The 16,798-nt window shown below is 42.1% G+C and overlaps 2 protein-coding genes across 5 annotated transcripts in view; one reads left to right on the forward strand and one right to left on the reverse strand.

Annotated features, from left to right (window-relative positions):
- Nucleotides 1-1,618, reverse strand: part of SLC31A1 (solute carrier family 31 member 1) — a 40,191-nt gene extending 38,573 nt beyond the window's left edge. Inside the window, exon 1 of the mRNA XM_044265102.1 lies at nucleotides 1,489-1,618. The gene's annotated coding sequence lies outside the window, so the exon portion shown is untranslated. The remainder of the gene's footprint in view (nucleotides 1-1,488) is intronic.
- Nucleotides 1,619-1,846: 228 nt separating this feature from the next.
- FKBP15 (FKBP prolyl isomerase family member 15) overlaps nucleotides 1,847-16,798 on the forward strand; it is a 54,184-nt gene continuing 39,232 nt past the window's right edge. For 3 of the 4 annotated variants that reach the window (XM_044265104.1, XM_044265106.1, XM_044265107.1), the window contains exons 1-3: nucleotides 1,847-1,977; nucleotides 10,796-10,911; nucleotides 16,354-16,438. In XM_044265104.1, coding sequence (XP_044121039.1) covers nucleotides 1,925-1,977; nucleotides 10,796-10,911; nucleotides 16,354-16,438 — 254 coding nt within the window. In that variant the 5' untranslated portion in view covers nucleotides 1,847-1,924. Of the gene's footprint in view, nucleotides 1,978-8,411; nucleotides 8,435-10,795; nucleotides 10,912-16,353; nucleotides 16,439-16,798 lie in introns of those variants that run through there. The other variant, XM_044265108.1, reaches the window with a different exon arrangement.

The raw sequence follows: 16,798 nt of genomic DNA on the forward strand, positions 1-16,798 counted from the left end.
GTCTCTTAGTTTAATAGAAGAATCCTCTACTAACAAAAATCAGAGCTACATATACCATTTCTAGCTATTCCACCCCCCTTTTCCCCCTCCCCTAGAGCTTTAAACAACAGTAAAATTATCTTCAACTAGTTCACAGCTAGTACAGCATTTTTATCTTTCTGGAAGGCAAGAGCCATTGCATGGTTCTCTGGCTCACAGGTGAAAAAAAAATCCCAAGAGCATAAATTAAGGAATGGGAATAAAGATGAATTCCTTTACTCAGTCTAAAAAAGAGTAAGAATCCATTATGGTCAAGAAGGCAGAGTGCTCTGTGACACAGGTGACATCAAGATGAATAAAACTGTCCCTGTCCTTGAGGAGCTTACAGTTTAGTACAAGCACAAAAACTGCAATAAAAAACAGAACAACGGAAGAAGTACAAGAAGTACAAAGTTCTCTAGGAGCTGAATCCTACCAATCATTTCACTTCAATTTCATGCTAACAGACTAAAACACCCAGGTAAGGGACACCTGTTGTCCTAACCTGATCAAGAGAAGCTCCGCATGAAACAACTCCAGTTGAGAGCTATGGAAATGGATGCTACAGTGATACATTACAGGCTTACCCACACATTGGCTAAACCAGGCTTACCTGGAGATAGTCTGAATAATTATACCAGAAATACTTATATAAGATTACAGAGAAGGTGGAAACTGTAGAAGATAAGTCCCTACCAACTGATGTTGACTTAGGTCTGTGGCAAAAAACAAAAACAAAAACAAAACAAACAGAAAAAAACCCACAACAACAACTAAGCAAAACCCAGACCACGACTGGGACTGGGATTTTCACTTCTAAAGGTTTCTCTCTTCCATCACTCACCCCCAGAATATCCCCGCTCTTCTGCACCTCACCTGGATAGGGAGGGGAATTCTCTCCAAATGTACGCCACAGTCTAGCAATAACCACTTTGTAAGGGCGCACAGTACTTAAGAGTTGATAAGGTTCTTTTTCATCCATCAGCTTACTAAGTCCTGAATCAAGAGACTAGGGATCCAGCCCCAGTCCGCCCTTTACTCTTGTACGACCTCGGACTAGTCCTCCAAGTGCTTATTACTTCCTTTCCCTAATGCAAATTCTGGGATTATGAGGAGACTGGGATTGAATTCGATGACCTCTGAGGTCTAAAAGCTTCCTGACCAGCCGTCACAGAGAAACACTGGAGAAAGAGCCCAATGAATAAATAGGGACGGCGGCCACAGGGGACAAGCGAGAGGAACGACAGGTCCGTTTTATAGACGGGGAAAGTGAGGCACCAAGCACCCAGTCCCAAGGTCACTCTAGCTATGTCACTGTAGGGGCCCGGCCGAAAGCTCAGCCTCCAGACTGCCAGTCCCGGGCCCTTTCTCCTTTCGCAGAGCGGAGAAGAGTGGCGTGGAGGGTCCTTGTCCCCAGGGAGAAAGGACTGTGCCCATGCCAGGGGTGGGGGACCGACCGTCAGTGCTTACCTTCCAGATCGAGTCTCGCCACCGGCACCTCCCTCTTAGAACCTTAACCCGTCACCACCCCCGCGACTCTTCCGAAGCCCCTTCCACTTCTGCCGGGCTCGACGTGTCCACGACTGCCACCGAGGCCGCTGATTCCCGCCCCTGCCCCGCCCCCTGCCTCGTCGGCCAATCCGTGTGCAGGATTTCGGAGCTCCCGCGGATTTCACCGCCTCTGCAGGCTGGTGAAGCCTTACGTCACGGGCGCGCGTGCCCGTGAGGACCACCCATTTGCCTTTCCCCCACCTTCTCCGGAGCCTAGACCCCTCCCCGCTGAGCCACCGTGCGAGAGTTCGTCCTGCCGGAAAGCAGCACGCCGCCGCGGCATTTCACGACGTCGGCGGTGAAAGGCCCGAAAACACTTTTGCTTTCCTCCTACCGCTGGGCGAAAGGCACCGCGATGTTCGGTGCGGGAGACGAAGATGACACCGACTTTCTCTCTCCTAGCGGCGGGTGAGTGACTGGGAAGCGTAGGACAGAGGGCGTAATGAGAGAACTGGGCAAATGGTTGGTGGGGTCGCAGTCTTATCAGACTTCTTCCCAACTTCCGGGTCCAGACCCCTGCCACATTCCGGTGCTCTACAGGTTTCAGAATCCGGGCAGAGCTCGAAACTGTGCCGTGTCTGTCCACCTCGATTCTGGACCCGGCATGTCCCTTGTCACTCACTATGGCCCTGGGGTCCGCCTTTTGCTTTGTGGGTCAGTTTCTCCTTCTATGAAGTGGAGGTGATTACTGATGACAGCATCTGCCTCAGAGTTTTTATAGGAGTGAGTTGGGACCGATATGAGACTTACTCTTCCCCGTGGACAAAGCAGTGACACTTCAGAATTGGCCCTTGTGGGTCCGCTCCAGCATCCTTCAAGGCCCAGCCCGATGTCACCTTTTGGGGCTTTCCCTTCTCTCACAGACCCAGGCAGAATGCACTGCTTTCTCTTCCTTATTCCCACAGCTAGGCTGATCACGTCTATCCTTGCAACACCGAATTTATTAGATTATGAACCCTGACGGAACAGAGAACCGCTTTTGCTGTTCATCTGTGTCTAGCGCTCAGCGCAGTACACCATGTGTCCTCCAGAAGTGCCTGTTGAATGAATGATAGCTGTGGAATTGCACTTTAAAGCTTAAAACCAGTGTAAGAGACTGCAGTCGCTATCCCCTGCCCCCAGTCGTTATATATACCAGCCTGGGGTGCAAGACTTCAGGAGGCAGGGTCTTGTCTTTTCCCATAATCAGTTTAGCCTTTTCCCTCATGTTGTGTCAGTAGACAGCTAGACTCCTTTGAAAGTGAGCTGCCAATCCTGATCCTTGCAGAGCCCTTTCTTTGAACACATGTTTAAGCGATTTAAAGAATGTACAGAAGAACTATGAATACACCAGCCTACACTCCTCACCTTACTGCTAAGAGGTTACAAAAATGATTAAGCTTCTGTGCCTGTTCTCAAGTCGCTTCTGCTGGAGAGTTCAGTACAAGAATGATCATAAAATGACATTGTCTCTCTTTTGGCGTTGAATAGGATCTTTTGACTTGCACTATGACTGGCTGTATATTACCTACCCTTAAGTCGTTTTTTCACCCTTATCACCCTGTCCACCCCTGCTCTCACTTCAGATGGTCTACGTCCACTGAGTTCTGCTTTGGGTTCTTTCAGTTGCTCAGTTATTTAAGAGTTAAGTGATGCTTTTTCTCCTTTTACCTGGTTGCACCCAAAACACTCACTAAAATTTTCACATAGTCCAGCCTGCTGCTGTTGACCTTGTAGTCACCTTTTTGATTTAGGCTTAATTCACCTATTAAAAAAATTTAATGAGCTAACAAATAGATTCAAGTAAAAATAAAGAGATGAACCCAATTTAAAATGAGCAAAAGATCTGAATATCTATTCAGATGTTCTCCAAAGAAGATATTTCTCCAAAGAAGATGTACAAATTGCCAGTAAGTACATAAGAAGATGCTCAACATCATTAGTTATTAGGGAAATTCAAATAAAAGCCAAAGAGATGCCATCTCACACCCACTAGAATGGCTGTTATCAAAAAGACAGTAATGGGGGCGCCTAGTTGGCTCCATGGGTTGAAGCCTCTGCCTTCAGCTCAGATCATGATCCAAGAGTCCTGGGATCCAGCCCCGCATCAGGCTCTCTGCTCAGCAGGGAGTCTGCTTCTCCCTCCCTCTCTGCCTGCCTCTCTGCCTACTTGTGATCTCTGTCAAATAAATAAATAAAATATATTTTTTAAAAAAGACAGTAATGTGCTGGTAAGGATATAGAGAAGTCAGAACCAAATACAGGCAGAACAGTCTGTATGATGGTGAGTTACTGCAAATATGGCCATGCAAGCTGAAACTACAGAGCAAGCTTAACAATCAATGGTAAAGATTGTAATTGTTTCATGGCCTTTAAAAATTTTGGTTGAAACAAACTGTTGCCACCTTGAGAATTAGTATTTTATTTCTGTTTTTAAAACTTATCAATAGGGGTGCCTGGGTGGCTCAGTCAGTTAAGCACCTACCTTCAGCTCACGTCCTGATCTCTAGGTCCTGAAATCAAGCCCTTTGTTAGGCTTCCTGCTCAGGAGGAAATCTGTTTCTCCCTCTACCTCTGCACCCCTGTCCCAGCTCCTATGTACATGTGGTCTCTCTCTCTCTAATAATAAAAATAAAATCTTTTTAAAAAAACCTATCAAGGGAAGAAGTCAACAGTGCTTGCCTTCTCTTTGTACAACTTATAGTACCAAGTGAGCATTTACGTATACTTAGGCAAATATGCCAAGGTATAGAAGAGTGAGCATTTGTTCTATACCTTGCTGCCACGTAGGCGCCCCATAAGAGATACTGTAAATTCACATTCTTCCCTAGGTGAAAATGTCTGAGAGAAGTCTGTAAATGAATGTGAAAGCTCCCAACTTTTTTTTTTTTTAAGATTTTATTTATTTATTTGACAGATAATCACAAATAGGCAGAAAGGCAGGCAGGGGTGGGGGAACAGACTCCCCACTGAGCAGAGAGCCTGACATGGGGCTCGACCCCAAGACCCCGGGATTATGACTTGAGCCAAAGGCAGAGCCTTTAACTCACTGAGCCACCCTGGTGCCCCAAAGCTCCCAACTTTTATGCAACAAGCAGTCTGCAACTGACTGAAAATGACAGAGTAGATAACATCAGTCATGTGTTCTTTTCTAGATTCCTGGCCTGAGATAGTTCTTGGTGGCTCAGCTATCCTGCTTTTCTGATCAGGCCCATCAAGGACATGAGATATTTTAGTTCTAGGTGTTTAACTGTGCTCCTTGGATGCCTGGGTTGCTCAGTTAGTTAAGCGCCTGCATTTGGCTCAGGTCATGATCCCAGAGTCCTGGGATCAAGTTCCATGCTGGGCTCCCTGCTCTCTACCTCTGCCCCTCCACCCACTTGTTCTCTCTCTCTCTCTGTCTCTCAAATAAATAAAATCTTTCTTCAAAACTGTGCTCCTAAACACAGACCGCAGCTAATTGAATGAGAAGGCTTAGTAAACAAAGTTGTACAGATCACTTATTTTTGTTCCCAGTAATAACCAGAGAAACCAAATCAGATTTAAGATTGAGAATATTGAAAGTTTTACCAACCGTCCCTGATTCAGCTATTCCTTCTTTTGTTTTTTCCTGAGGAAGTAGAACATATGACAGTAAGTATTGCAGCTGCTTTCGACTTCCTCTTATAACTGTAGTTTGCTGTAAATATACTTGCTTATTAATTTTCAAGTGTTTTGATTCCATATAGGATATTCAGGCCTGGTAGAAGTGGGAATATTAGTGCCTGAGATGGCTGTTGAGATGATTGGTAATCTGTGTTCCAAGTTTCCAGGCCTTTTCAAATTCATGTTTACCCTTCCAGATGCTCTTTTCCTACCATCATGACTTTGAAGTGAAGAAATAACGTGAATGTGCTAAATGTATGGCACTTCATTTCAGCTAATAGCATTTTATAGTTGCAGGTCAATTGTGCATTGATTGATCATGCCATCTCCCTTAGAGGAGTAATCTGAGTTCAAGGGACATTTCAAGGTAATAGGATATGTGCACATGTATATAAAACATGTACTGTGTCCTTACTCTGTGCCAGGTACCATGCCAAGTAATAAATATATATTATCATATTTACTTTTCCCTACTCGTTTATTAGGTAGTTTTTACTATCATACCCATTTTGTACATGGGAAATTAAGAGTCAGAGAGGTAAGTTGTTCAGAGTCACACAGCTAAAAAGTGAAAGAGCCTGGATTTGAAATCAGGCAAGCATATTTCCGCTACATTGCCATGTGCCCATTATTATTATTGTAGAAGTAGATGTTTGATGCCATAGTCTATAAAAGAAATACTTTAACAGCAAAAAGAATGCCTGTTTTTTAAAAATACATGAATATAGTATAACTTCTATGTTTTACCTTTTTCTTTTTTTCTTTTTTTTTTTTAAAGATTATTTATTTTACAGAGAGAAAGAGAGTACAACAGGGGGAGTGGCAGGGAGAGGGAGAAGCAGGCCTCCCACTGAATGGGGAACCTGACCTGGGGTTTGATCCCAGAACGCTGGGATCATGACCTGAGCCAAAGGCAGATGCCTAACTGACTGAGCCACCCAGGTGCCCCTGTGTTACTGTTTTTGATGAGAAAAGAAAAGGAGTATAAAGCTAAGTTTAGGTAAAGACTTTGGCAACTAAATGTATTGGCTAACATTTTTTTTTAATGAATTAATGCCATAATGACTTTTCCTGTGAATTATAAACATAGAGACTCAAGTCCAGAGTTGGCAAGCCCATTCTTGTTAACATAGAGAAATATGTGCATTTGAGAATACTTTAGAAATGGGAAAAATAATAATTTACAAGAAACTTACGCCCATAAGTCTATAGAGTTCATTTAAAAATATTAATAGAAAATATAATGGAGGGTACCTGGGTGACTGAGTCAGCTAAGCCTCTACCTTTGGCTCAGGTACTGAGTCCCACCTCAGACTCCCTGCTCAGTGGGAACCTGCTTCTCCTTCTCCCTTTGCCTGCTCCCTTTTCATGCACACCCACATGTGTTTGCTCTCTCTTTCTCTCTCTCTCTCTCAAAAATAAACAAATAAATCTTAAAAGAAAAAAAAAAAAAAGAAAGGAAAGCGAAAGGATCTGAAAGATAATTGGATTGACCTGACTTTTGGATTGATTTTGTAGTCATCACTGGCTTGCCTTTAGAGCATCTATGGAAACATAGTTTACTTATGACATTTTGATTTTTCCCTTAAAAAAAAAAATAGCAGCAAAATGAAAACAGCAAATCCAAGACCCATATCCATACTGAAACTAACAAGGGCATTCTTTCCTTATCAATGATCTTCGCATAAACTAGTATATCTTAACTAAGTTAGATTCTGAGTTTTGTAAATTTTTCACTGTGCTAAAGGCATTGCCCAACTCTCCCAGAATCATCTTCTTATTTTTTTAAATTTTTAAATTTTTTTTTAAAGATTTTTATTTGTTTGACAGAGCAAGGTATCACAAGTAGGCAGAGAGGCAGGCAGAGAGAGAGTGAGGGAAGCAGACTCCTTGCTGAGCAGAGAGCCCGATGTGGGGTTTGATCCCAGGACCCTGAGATAATGTCCTGAGCCGAAGGCTTAACCCACTGAGCCACCTAGGTGCCCCTTCTTATTTTTTTAAAAATATTTATTTATCTGAGAGAAAGAGAGAGAGAGAGAGAGAGATCATGAGCAGGGGCGAGGGGTAGAGGGAAAAGCAGACTCCCTGCCAAGCAGGGAACCTGGTATGGGACTTGATCCCAGGGCCCTGGGATCATGACCTGAACCAAAGGCAGACACTTAACCAACTGAGCCACCCAAGTGTCAGAATCTTATTCTTTTAGGGAATCGGCCCAGGCCGCAGTTAAAGGAAAGATCTTGGTTTCCTCTTAATTTTATTAGCATTTGTTCAGTCTTTTGTAGGACAGCACTGCTCTCTACACTTGCAATCTCACTTAACCTCTTAGTCCTTTAGGGGAGGCATTGTTGACCCCATGTACAGGAAACTTGAAATTTATAAAACACTACCTTGAGAAAACAGGGTAATAGTTTCAAATCATATTCAATTTATTTTGCAAAATGTTAGTATGTATTATTATACATTAAAATGATTGGGGAGGGAACAGGCCTCCAAAAGTTACGAAGTTTCAATATGTTTTTAAAGGTGCTTTTTGTTTTTTGATTTTTTAAGTAATCTCTGTGCCCATCATGGGGTTTGAACTCAACAACCCCAAGATCAAGAGTTGCAGTGCTTTCCTGACTGAGCTATACAGGCACCCCTCAATGTTTTCATTACCTAAACCAAAGATGCCTTTGAAGAAGAGGCACTCAGAGCTAGACTAGACTTTGAGTTCATTTATTGAGCTTGTTATATACCAGACACTAGGCACAATATAGTCAAGTGATGATTATAAGTCAATTATCATGTTACATAATAACTGATTGAAAAACTTTTATTAATCTATATGGAGTATAATTCCATACAACAGGTACTTATTATATATCTTATGTTACAGTTTGCGATTATTTATTGTGTAATACTTAATATCCTTGTTAGAGTATATAAGCTCCTTGAAAATAGAACTCAGCTTTGCTCATCAATATATACTCAGCATTTAGCACAGTGTCGGTACGTATTTCTAGAGCGAATGAAGTAGACGCCTGTGGGAGGCCTTAAGAAGATCATCTAACCTAGACTTTGAGATGAGGGGCAACTTCCAGGGGAGAAAAGGAACAGGAAGGATGTTTCAGGCAGAGGGAACAGGATGTCCAAAAGTTGGAGATTAGAAAGATCTTGCCTTATTTGAGAAACTTAAAGTTCTGCGTAGCACACAGTTGGAGTTGAGAAATGGCCAGTTAGGAAGCTGGGGAAGTATGGAGAGGTAAGGTCTTGAAGGACTTTGTAAAGCTGTCTTGTGGAGTTTGGATTTTTGTCTTGGTAATACTGAGGTGTTATTGAGGATTTTAAGGAGGAAAGAGACTTGATCAAGTTTGGTTTTTAGAAAGTTCACTGTGGATACAGTGTGGAGATTGGTTAAGAAGCAGACAAGACCAGGACAAGGAGATAAATCAGGAGGTTGTCAGAATAATTCTGGTTAGAGAGATATGATGGTGACCTGAACTAGGGAAGTGGCAGTGAGGATGGGAAGAAATGGACGGGTTCAAGAAGTACTGAGCAAGTAAAATCAAGTGGATTCAGGGATTGGTCATGAACACCAGGGTGAGGAGACAGCACCAGGGTGATGCCCAGATTTCTGTTGTGGTTGTGTATGTTTGTGGAAAAGAGTTAACACAGGAGACGTGATAGCATCCTCTTTAGAAAGTCCTGTTTATGAAGTTGGCACTTGGCTGGCGTATGGGAACTTCACCGGTAAACAGTTCGCACACTGATGCAAAGCTTTCTGTAAATGGTGTGTGGCTCATTGTGCCTAAACTGTACAAACAATAGGTTCATATTGAACTGAACCTTCTTGCTGGGAGTGTAGAGTTTTGGTTCGTGCTAGAGGATTTCTGTGTGACCAACCCCCGATAAAAAACCTGGGGCACTGAGACTCTAATGAGCTTCCTTGTGAGACCGTACTTTATCTTGTTACAGCTCTTTGCTGGAGGAATTAAATGTGTCCAGGGTCACGCTACTGGAAAAGGACTCTTGGATGCTCCCCATTTACTCTGGACTTTGCCCTCATGTACCTTTTCCCTTTGCTGGTTTTGTAGTGTTATTTTGTTGTTGTTGTTGTAATACATCTTAACCATGAGAATGATTATATGCTGAGTCCGTTGAGTCCTGCTGAATCACTGAACCTGGTGGAGGTCTTGGGGACTCTGATACAAAAAGTATTTTCACCAAGAGAAAAGAACACAAGAGTGAGTGCAGGTTTTGCTGGGGCAGTGAGAATTGAAAAATAGGAGTTCTAGTGAACAGGTTGCATTTGTGTGGCTGGTGGGATATCTGTATTTTCTGACACTCAGGAGCACATTCTGGGTTGGGGATACAGATTTGAACATTATCAGCATTTGGATAGCACTTGATACCAACATAAATGAATTAGATTCATTTCATTCCCCAAGGGAGAGAGAGAGTGAAATCTGGGAGCATGGGCATTTAAAAGGTTGGGAAAGAGGCATCTGGGTGGCTTAGTTGGTTGAAGGTCCAACTCTTGGTTTCAGCTCAGATCCTCAGATTGTGATCTCAGGGGTCGTGAGAGCAAGCTCCATTCTCAGCAGGAAGTCTGCTTAAAGTTCCTCTGTCCTGCCCTTTCTCTCAAATAAATCTTTAAAAAATGAAAATAAAAGGCTGTGTAAAGGAAGAAGAGGCCTGGGAGTTAAACAAGGAGCCAGAGACATGGACAGGGGAAGACCATAGGAGAGGGGATCACTTTAGCACTTACTGAGGTCTTGGGCCAGTCCCTCCCACCCCTGAAAATATCCCCACAGAAGTCAAGGGAAGAGTTTGTTTGAAGAAAAACAAATTAGTTGATAGTGTAAAAAGGTGGACTGAAGACCAAATAAGATAAGGACTGATAAACTGTGTTTAGTAACAGAGAGGTTGTTGGTGACCTTAACAAGAGCAGTTTCTTTGGGATGGTTGGGGCAGGAGATGCATTGCAGGGGATGGAAAAGAATCGTTCTGTCTGTTAGATGCAATGATAGGACCATGTTTGATGGAGTAGATTTGAAGTACAGTTCTATTTCAGTGTAATAAATGAGTAAAAGTAGGAAACTATGACTTGCTAAAGGCAAGAATTTGCAGTTTAAAGAGACCACAGAGAGCGTCTGCTCAATTTACCAATCTCCTCAGTTTACATACACAGACACTGAGGTCCAAAATAAATGCCTTGACCAAAGTCCTGTGGACAGGCAAGGTCAGCTGATCCTGTTTAGATCAGAAATGCAATCTTTTTTTTTTTTTTTAAGATTTTATTTATTTATTTGGCAGAGAGAGAGAACAAGCAGGGGAACGTGGTAGGCAGAGGGAGAAGTAGGCTCCCTGCTGAGCAAGGAGCCTGATGCAGAGCTAGGTCTTAGGACCCTGGAACCATGACCCGAGCCAAAGGCAAATGCTTAACTTACTAGACCACCCAGGCATCCCCAGAAATATAATCTTGATTTCAAAGACACTTTCCAGTATGGTGAGATGTGCAGTCAAGGAGGTGTTTGTTCAAGGTTGGAGGTAAGCAGCTTTTATAATGATTCCAGGTTTGAGATATGTCACATGAAATGTCATTTTCATTTTCTACTAACAGTGCCAGATTGGCCTCTCTTTTTGGACTGGATCAGGCATCTGCTGGCCATGGGAATGAATTCTTCCAGTACACAGCCCCAAAGCAGCCTAAAAAAGGTCCAGGAGCAGCAGCAACAGGTAAGTGAAGAGGTTAGGATTGGTCCCTAACAGGTTGGTTGGAAGAATAAGCAGGCTTCCAAAAGTGATGTGCCAGGTTGTCCATTCTTAAGCAGTCTGGCCAAGATCACTGCCAGTGGTGCATTCCTCTCTAAGCTCTGATATCCCGAATTCCAGCACCTAAATAGTATACCCTTTGTTGGAAGCTGGGGGAGGAAGATCTCAGGCAAACAAACTCTTTTGCCCCAGGTGAACAGCATTCTCTAACGCTGCCTGAGGCACTGTCCAGTGTGTTGGCAGGATAGGTTAGATGTATGCTGACAGTGACTTTTTCCCAACTGGACAGTGATGCTTAGTGCTGTATCCCCTTTACTTTTCATCATGATGGAGACACACTGAATGAACATCTGTTGAATGAAAGGAATGAAAGGAACAACTCATATTTCTAAAATGCCTGCTTTCGGTCTGGTCTCAGGTGCTTTACATAGATTGCCTTATTTAGTTTTCTCAGCAGTGTGCTGTGAAATGGGTAAGACTGCCACCGCTTTAGAGGCTGGGAGAGGTTTAGGGACTTGATCAAGGTCATACAGCAGTAAGTGACATAGTTGAAATTTGAACCCTGACCTGACTCACCCCACAGCTCTTGGCTCTACACTTTGCAGTCTTTGTGTAAGAACCTGAAGAGGAGTGGGGGACTGATAGAAATAGTCCTGAGCAGAACAGATGGTAAGGGACATTAAATTGTTGAATGAAGATCAAAGTATTGAGTGCCTTCTACATGTTGGGCACAAGGCTGGCACTGAGGATATTGTTAGATTATTGAGAGTTGAAGAGTTGTAATAGATATCATATGGCCCATAAGCCTAGAATATTTACTCTTTACATTTACTCTGTACATTTCTGTACAGAAAATGTTTACTGACCCCTGCTCTAAATCTTACCTGTCACTTTTGGCAGCTTTGCTATATAGATTGCTGGTCCTGTTCTCTAAGCCATGACCGGGCTAGATTTCTAGTAGGCTCTGCCTTTACATTTCCCCTGGCACAGCTTTTCAGCAGCAGTGTGTTTCTGACTCAGTTTAAAGCGGTTGAGTTAATGGATGTGGATAAAAGTAAACAAACTCAGTCCCCAGCCAGTGAGGTAACTTGATTTTGTTTTAATCGGAAAACAACTGTGAGTTAATTATACTTTTAAAGGGGAATTACAGAGGCATTTCAACTTAAAAATTACTGATACAGTCTTATGTAGGCATTTACAAAGAAAAAATATAGTAGCAAGATAGGAGATTTCCGTTCAAGGGATATCTGTGTAAGAAGTCTTTGTGGGGAAAGTGGCTGCAGCATAAGTCTTGAGTCTCTTCAGATCTCAATATAAAAATAGAGCAGATATAAAAGACAAGCCTATGGATAATATTTACAATAAATCCAGTTGAAAAGCTATCTTCATGAATATCCCAAAATACAAACAGGTCTGGGCAAACCACCAACAGCTCCAAGGCTTGTGTGGTATCAGTATTTGCATGAGAGAAAACAGGGTAGCAATGAGATATCTAAATCTGAGCGTGGAAGAACCCCAAAACAGCCACCAGATGTTGGCGGAAAATTTGGCAGGTGAAGCTGAAATCAGAAAGTGTTTTACCCGCTCTCGTTGTGGGTAGGTACAAGGGGTTAATAATGGGGACTGAAAGATCTGCAGCAGTCTTCCTCCTGTGAACTTACTTCTTTTTTAAAGTAGGCTCCGTGCCTAAGGTGGGGCTTGAACTCATGACCCTGAGATGAAGAGTCACATGCTGTACCAGTTGAGCCATAGGCACCCCACTCCTATGAACTTTTGAAACTCATCCTCCAGGGTGACCTTCCAGGACAGGTATCCACACTGAGAAGAACCAGCTGGGAATGGGATTAAAATTGAGGAGGATAGGGATATAATAGAAGTGAAGGAGAAAAAATACATATAAAAATAGGGATAGAAATAGAATCAAGAAGTCTCAGGGGGAAGCCACCATATTTTTGAGCTCTATTCAAAGGCAACAGAAGAGGGAGCTCTATGAAGTTAAGAAATCCACCTTGAACCCTCCTTGCTTCTAAAAGTTGAGAAAAGCAAATTTTGCATTAAAATGAGCAGTAGGAACTTATCAGAATCCAACTCCATGTCAAGTTATAAGAACAGAGAGAGCAAAAAACAGAATAATATCCTTACAGTGAGAGCTCTATTCTGTGAGAATGTTTCTTACTGAATAGATCAAAAACTACAACCACCTGTTAACATTAGGAAAATAATATAAGACATGAAATGAGAACATAAATGAAGTTAGAAAAATCTCAGAAGTGACAAGACTCGGGAAAGAATTAGAGATAAAAGAAAAATTTTAGAAATGAAGGCTAAACAAGAAGGAACATAAGAATGAATAAAAACAGCAGATTATACCTGAAGAGAAATAGAAGTTTAACAGGAGGAAATTGTTAAAAAATAAAAGATTTGAGAGAAAAAAGTGTTCCAAAAGGAAATGTGACAAATATTAAGGATGGCAAAGAAGATTCAACACATGGAGTGTGTGTGGGGGGGGGAGGGGATGCATGCATGCACACATACCAGGAAAAAAAAAAGGAAGGGGAAAAGAACAGACATGAAGAACTGTAATTCAAGAAAACTGTACTCAAAAAAAGAAAGATAGATAATAGATAGATAGATTTGTAAATACATATTAAAAGAAGTCCTTGTCGGTGGGGAATTCAGAATTTGCAGTACTGATTTCAGAGAGGAAAGACAGCTAAGCCAATGAGAAGATCCCATGATTGTGGGCATCTGACTTACCCTTCTAGCAAATCCATGATTACCTTTCTAGCAGATTCCGTTTCCAGGGTATCAGATAGCAGAGGAGAGCATACTGGGAGAAGCAGAACTAACTTGAAGGAGGATGCTACGCTGACCTTGGGGAGACAGTATTTTTTCCTCAGTGTTTCATACCTGTCCTGATAACCAGCCTCTGGCCTTAGTTACTTTTTTCCCTTAAAGCTAGCTTATCAGAAGAAAAGTTTTATTGTCATGTGACATACAACTGGGCAGTACAGGTTGAATTGACAACTATGTTATTGGTTTTTATAAAATAATAAGGAAAATACGAAGACAAGACTGGGACAGTAACCAAACAACATAAGTGGGTAATTCATCAAAACAAAACAAATAGAAACAAAAGGACCAGTACAAATCTTTAGAAAATGTTAAATCTCCGCTTCACTCTAATCAATAAATGCAAATGAAAACAACAGTGACATGGCATTTCCCTTTTCTCTACTGCCTCTCTTTTCTTGGTAAAAATTTAAAAAGTTAGTCTCCTCTTGTAGGCAGGCATGCAAAGCTGACATATTCACACTGCCCATGGGGCTATAAACAGGTGTGACATTTCTCAAGGGCATTTGGGCAGGATTAACAAAACCTTAAAATGTTTTACACTCCTTCACCCCATAATTCCAGTTTTAAGAGTTTATTTCAAGAAAGTAATTAGAGCTACATACAAAAATGTGTTTTTAGGAAGTTTACCACAGCATTGTTTATAATAGAGGAAAATTAGAAACAGTCCAGAGAAATGTCAAATAGTAGGACATTGGATAAATTCTGGCCAAGTAATAATACAGTATTCTGTGTAACCACCAAAAAGCATTTTTAGGGTTATTGTATTTTGTCTTGGAGACTGTTTTAAAAGAACTACTAGAACTAAATAAGAAAAGGAGGTTGTGAAATTATATCATAAATTTTGTTTGAAAATGTAAGAAAAAAGCCGTGAAGTATTGATAAAGGACCAGGAATAAATACATCAAATTATTAAAACATTTATTTTTAATTGGTGAGACTACAGGTTATTTTTATTTTCTTTATCCATTTCTGCATTTGCTAAGTTTTGCATATTATAGAGTACATGTAGTCCATAATCAGAAAAAAGATGTGTCAGTATTGTTAAAAAACAAAATTCAACCGCGTAAATTTTAAAGATCTCATTAGCTTTATCAGTGACTCATGAATTGGGCAGCATCCCATCTAGCAGATAGAAAGGAGCTCTGTGGAGTTGAACAAAATGACTTTTATAGGCAGAAGGGAGCAAGAACAAGGAAGTTACTTACAGTAGGCAAAAAAGCAAGATGGTTATTGAAAGATTACTTTCCTGCAGGGGATAGCAGGGGTCTGTCATGCAGATGACCTAACTAGTGCTGAGCAGGGAGTTCCTGATTGACTGGTTTCATATCCCTCTTGGTTGCCTTGTCTGTGCTGGTGTTCTCACTACTCTTCCACCAACACATTATATGGTGAATATAAATATGTTTTCTTTAAATACCCGGTTTTATTATTTTTTGCCTGGGTGGCTTGGTTGGTTGGGCAGCTGCCTTCGGCTCAGGTCGTGGTCCCGGCATCCTGGGATCGAGTCCCACATCGGGCTACTTGCTCGGCGGGGAGCCTGCTTCTCCCTCTGCCTCTGCCTGCCATTCTGTCTGCCTGTGCTCGCTCTCTCCCTCTCTCTCTCTGATAAATAAATAAAATCTTTAAAAAAAAAAGATTTTATTTATTCATTCGATACAGAGAGAGAGATCACAAGTAGGCAGAGAGGCAGGCAGAGAGAGAGGAGGAAGCAGGCTCCCTGCTGTGCAGAGCCCCCCCCCCATGCGGGGCTTGATCCCAGGACCCTGAGATTATGAGATTATGACCTGAGCCGTAGGCAGAGGCTTAACCCACTGACCCACCCAGGCGCCCCTAAATACCAGTTTTAAACCATTAGTCTTCGGGGCGCCTGGGTGGCTCAGTGGATGAAAGCCTATGCTTTCGGCTTGGGTCATGATCCCAGGGTCCTGGGATCGAGCCCCACATCGGGCTCTCTGCTCAGTAGAGAGCCTGCTTCCTCCTCTCTTCTCTCTCTCTGCCTGCCTCTCTGCCTACTTGTGATCTCTGTCTGTCAAATAAATAAATAAAATCTTAAAAAAAAAAAAAAAACCATTAATCTTCCCCCTAATCACTGGAAAAGTGAAGTTATAGATATGATCTGAGTATCATCATTAATTTTCTAGCCTGAAATAAGGGAAGGGGAAGTAATTTTATTTATATTAGAGCTGGCCAAATATTGGAATAAGAAAAGAATGTAGATGGAATATGACTTTGCTTTCTGGCAGGGCCTCTCGTCCAGCCCCGAGACTTGTTTGGAGTGGAACCGGTGTTGGATTCTAGTCCTAGGGTTGCTGCTATCATGTGTCATCGCACTCGGGTGCATAGAGCCTCCGTGTCATCATCCCCAGATGAGGTCATACATCAACATCATCCCCAGATGATGTTCTGTGGGTCAGATAAGGATAATGGCCATGAAAACATTGTCCCACCTAACTGTAGGATGTAAAGGAGAATTCTGAAGCTGCTTCGGTGGTGAAAAATCCGTTTTAAGAAAGACATGAATGACATCTTTGTTTTCTTCTTCATCTCCAGGAAATCTGGCGCCAGCAAAAGCAGCGCCCCCTCCAGCAGGCACCTCCACCGTATTGGTTGCAGCAGCAGTTCATGCGTATCGGTAGTAAGTAGCCGAGAAGGAATGCTTTCTGAAGTTGGGTGTGGGATGCGGGGTTAAGCTCCTGTCTTTTTTCAATAAGTCTCTGTTGGTAGCCAAAGGAGCTACACAGTTAGGCTGCACAGTCCTTCCATAGGCAGAGGATCAGTCATGCTTTTTAACATTTCAGTTAGAGAATTCTGCACATGAAACTTTGAAGAGCTGTTGTCTTGTATACTCTCTCTGGGAAGTGCTTGTACCCTCGACGCCTGCTTTCTTAAGTGCTCACTCCACTGAGATATTATGAATAGATATTTAGAGAGTAAAGAAGTATAAGAGCTTTAAATTATAAACTGTTCACCTCTGTTATAAATACCTGTCCTTTTC

Source organism: Neovison vison, chromosome 9, assembly GCF_020171115.1.
Source record: "Neovison vison isolate M4711 chromosome 9, ASM_NN_V1, whole genome shotgun sequence".
NCBI classification, from domain to species: domain Eukaryota; kingdom Metazoa; phylum Chordata; class Mammalia; order Carnivora; family Mustelidae; genus Neogale; species Neogale vison.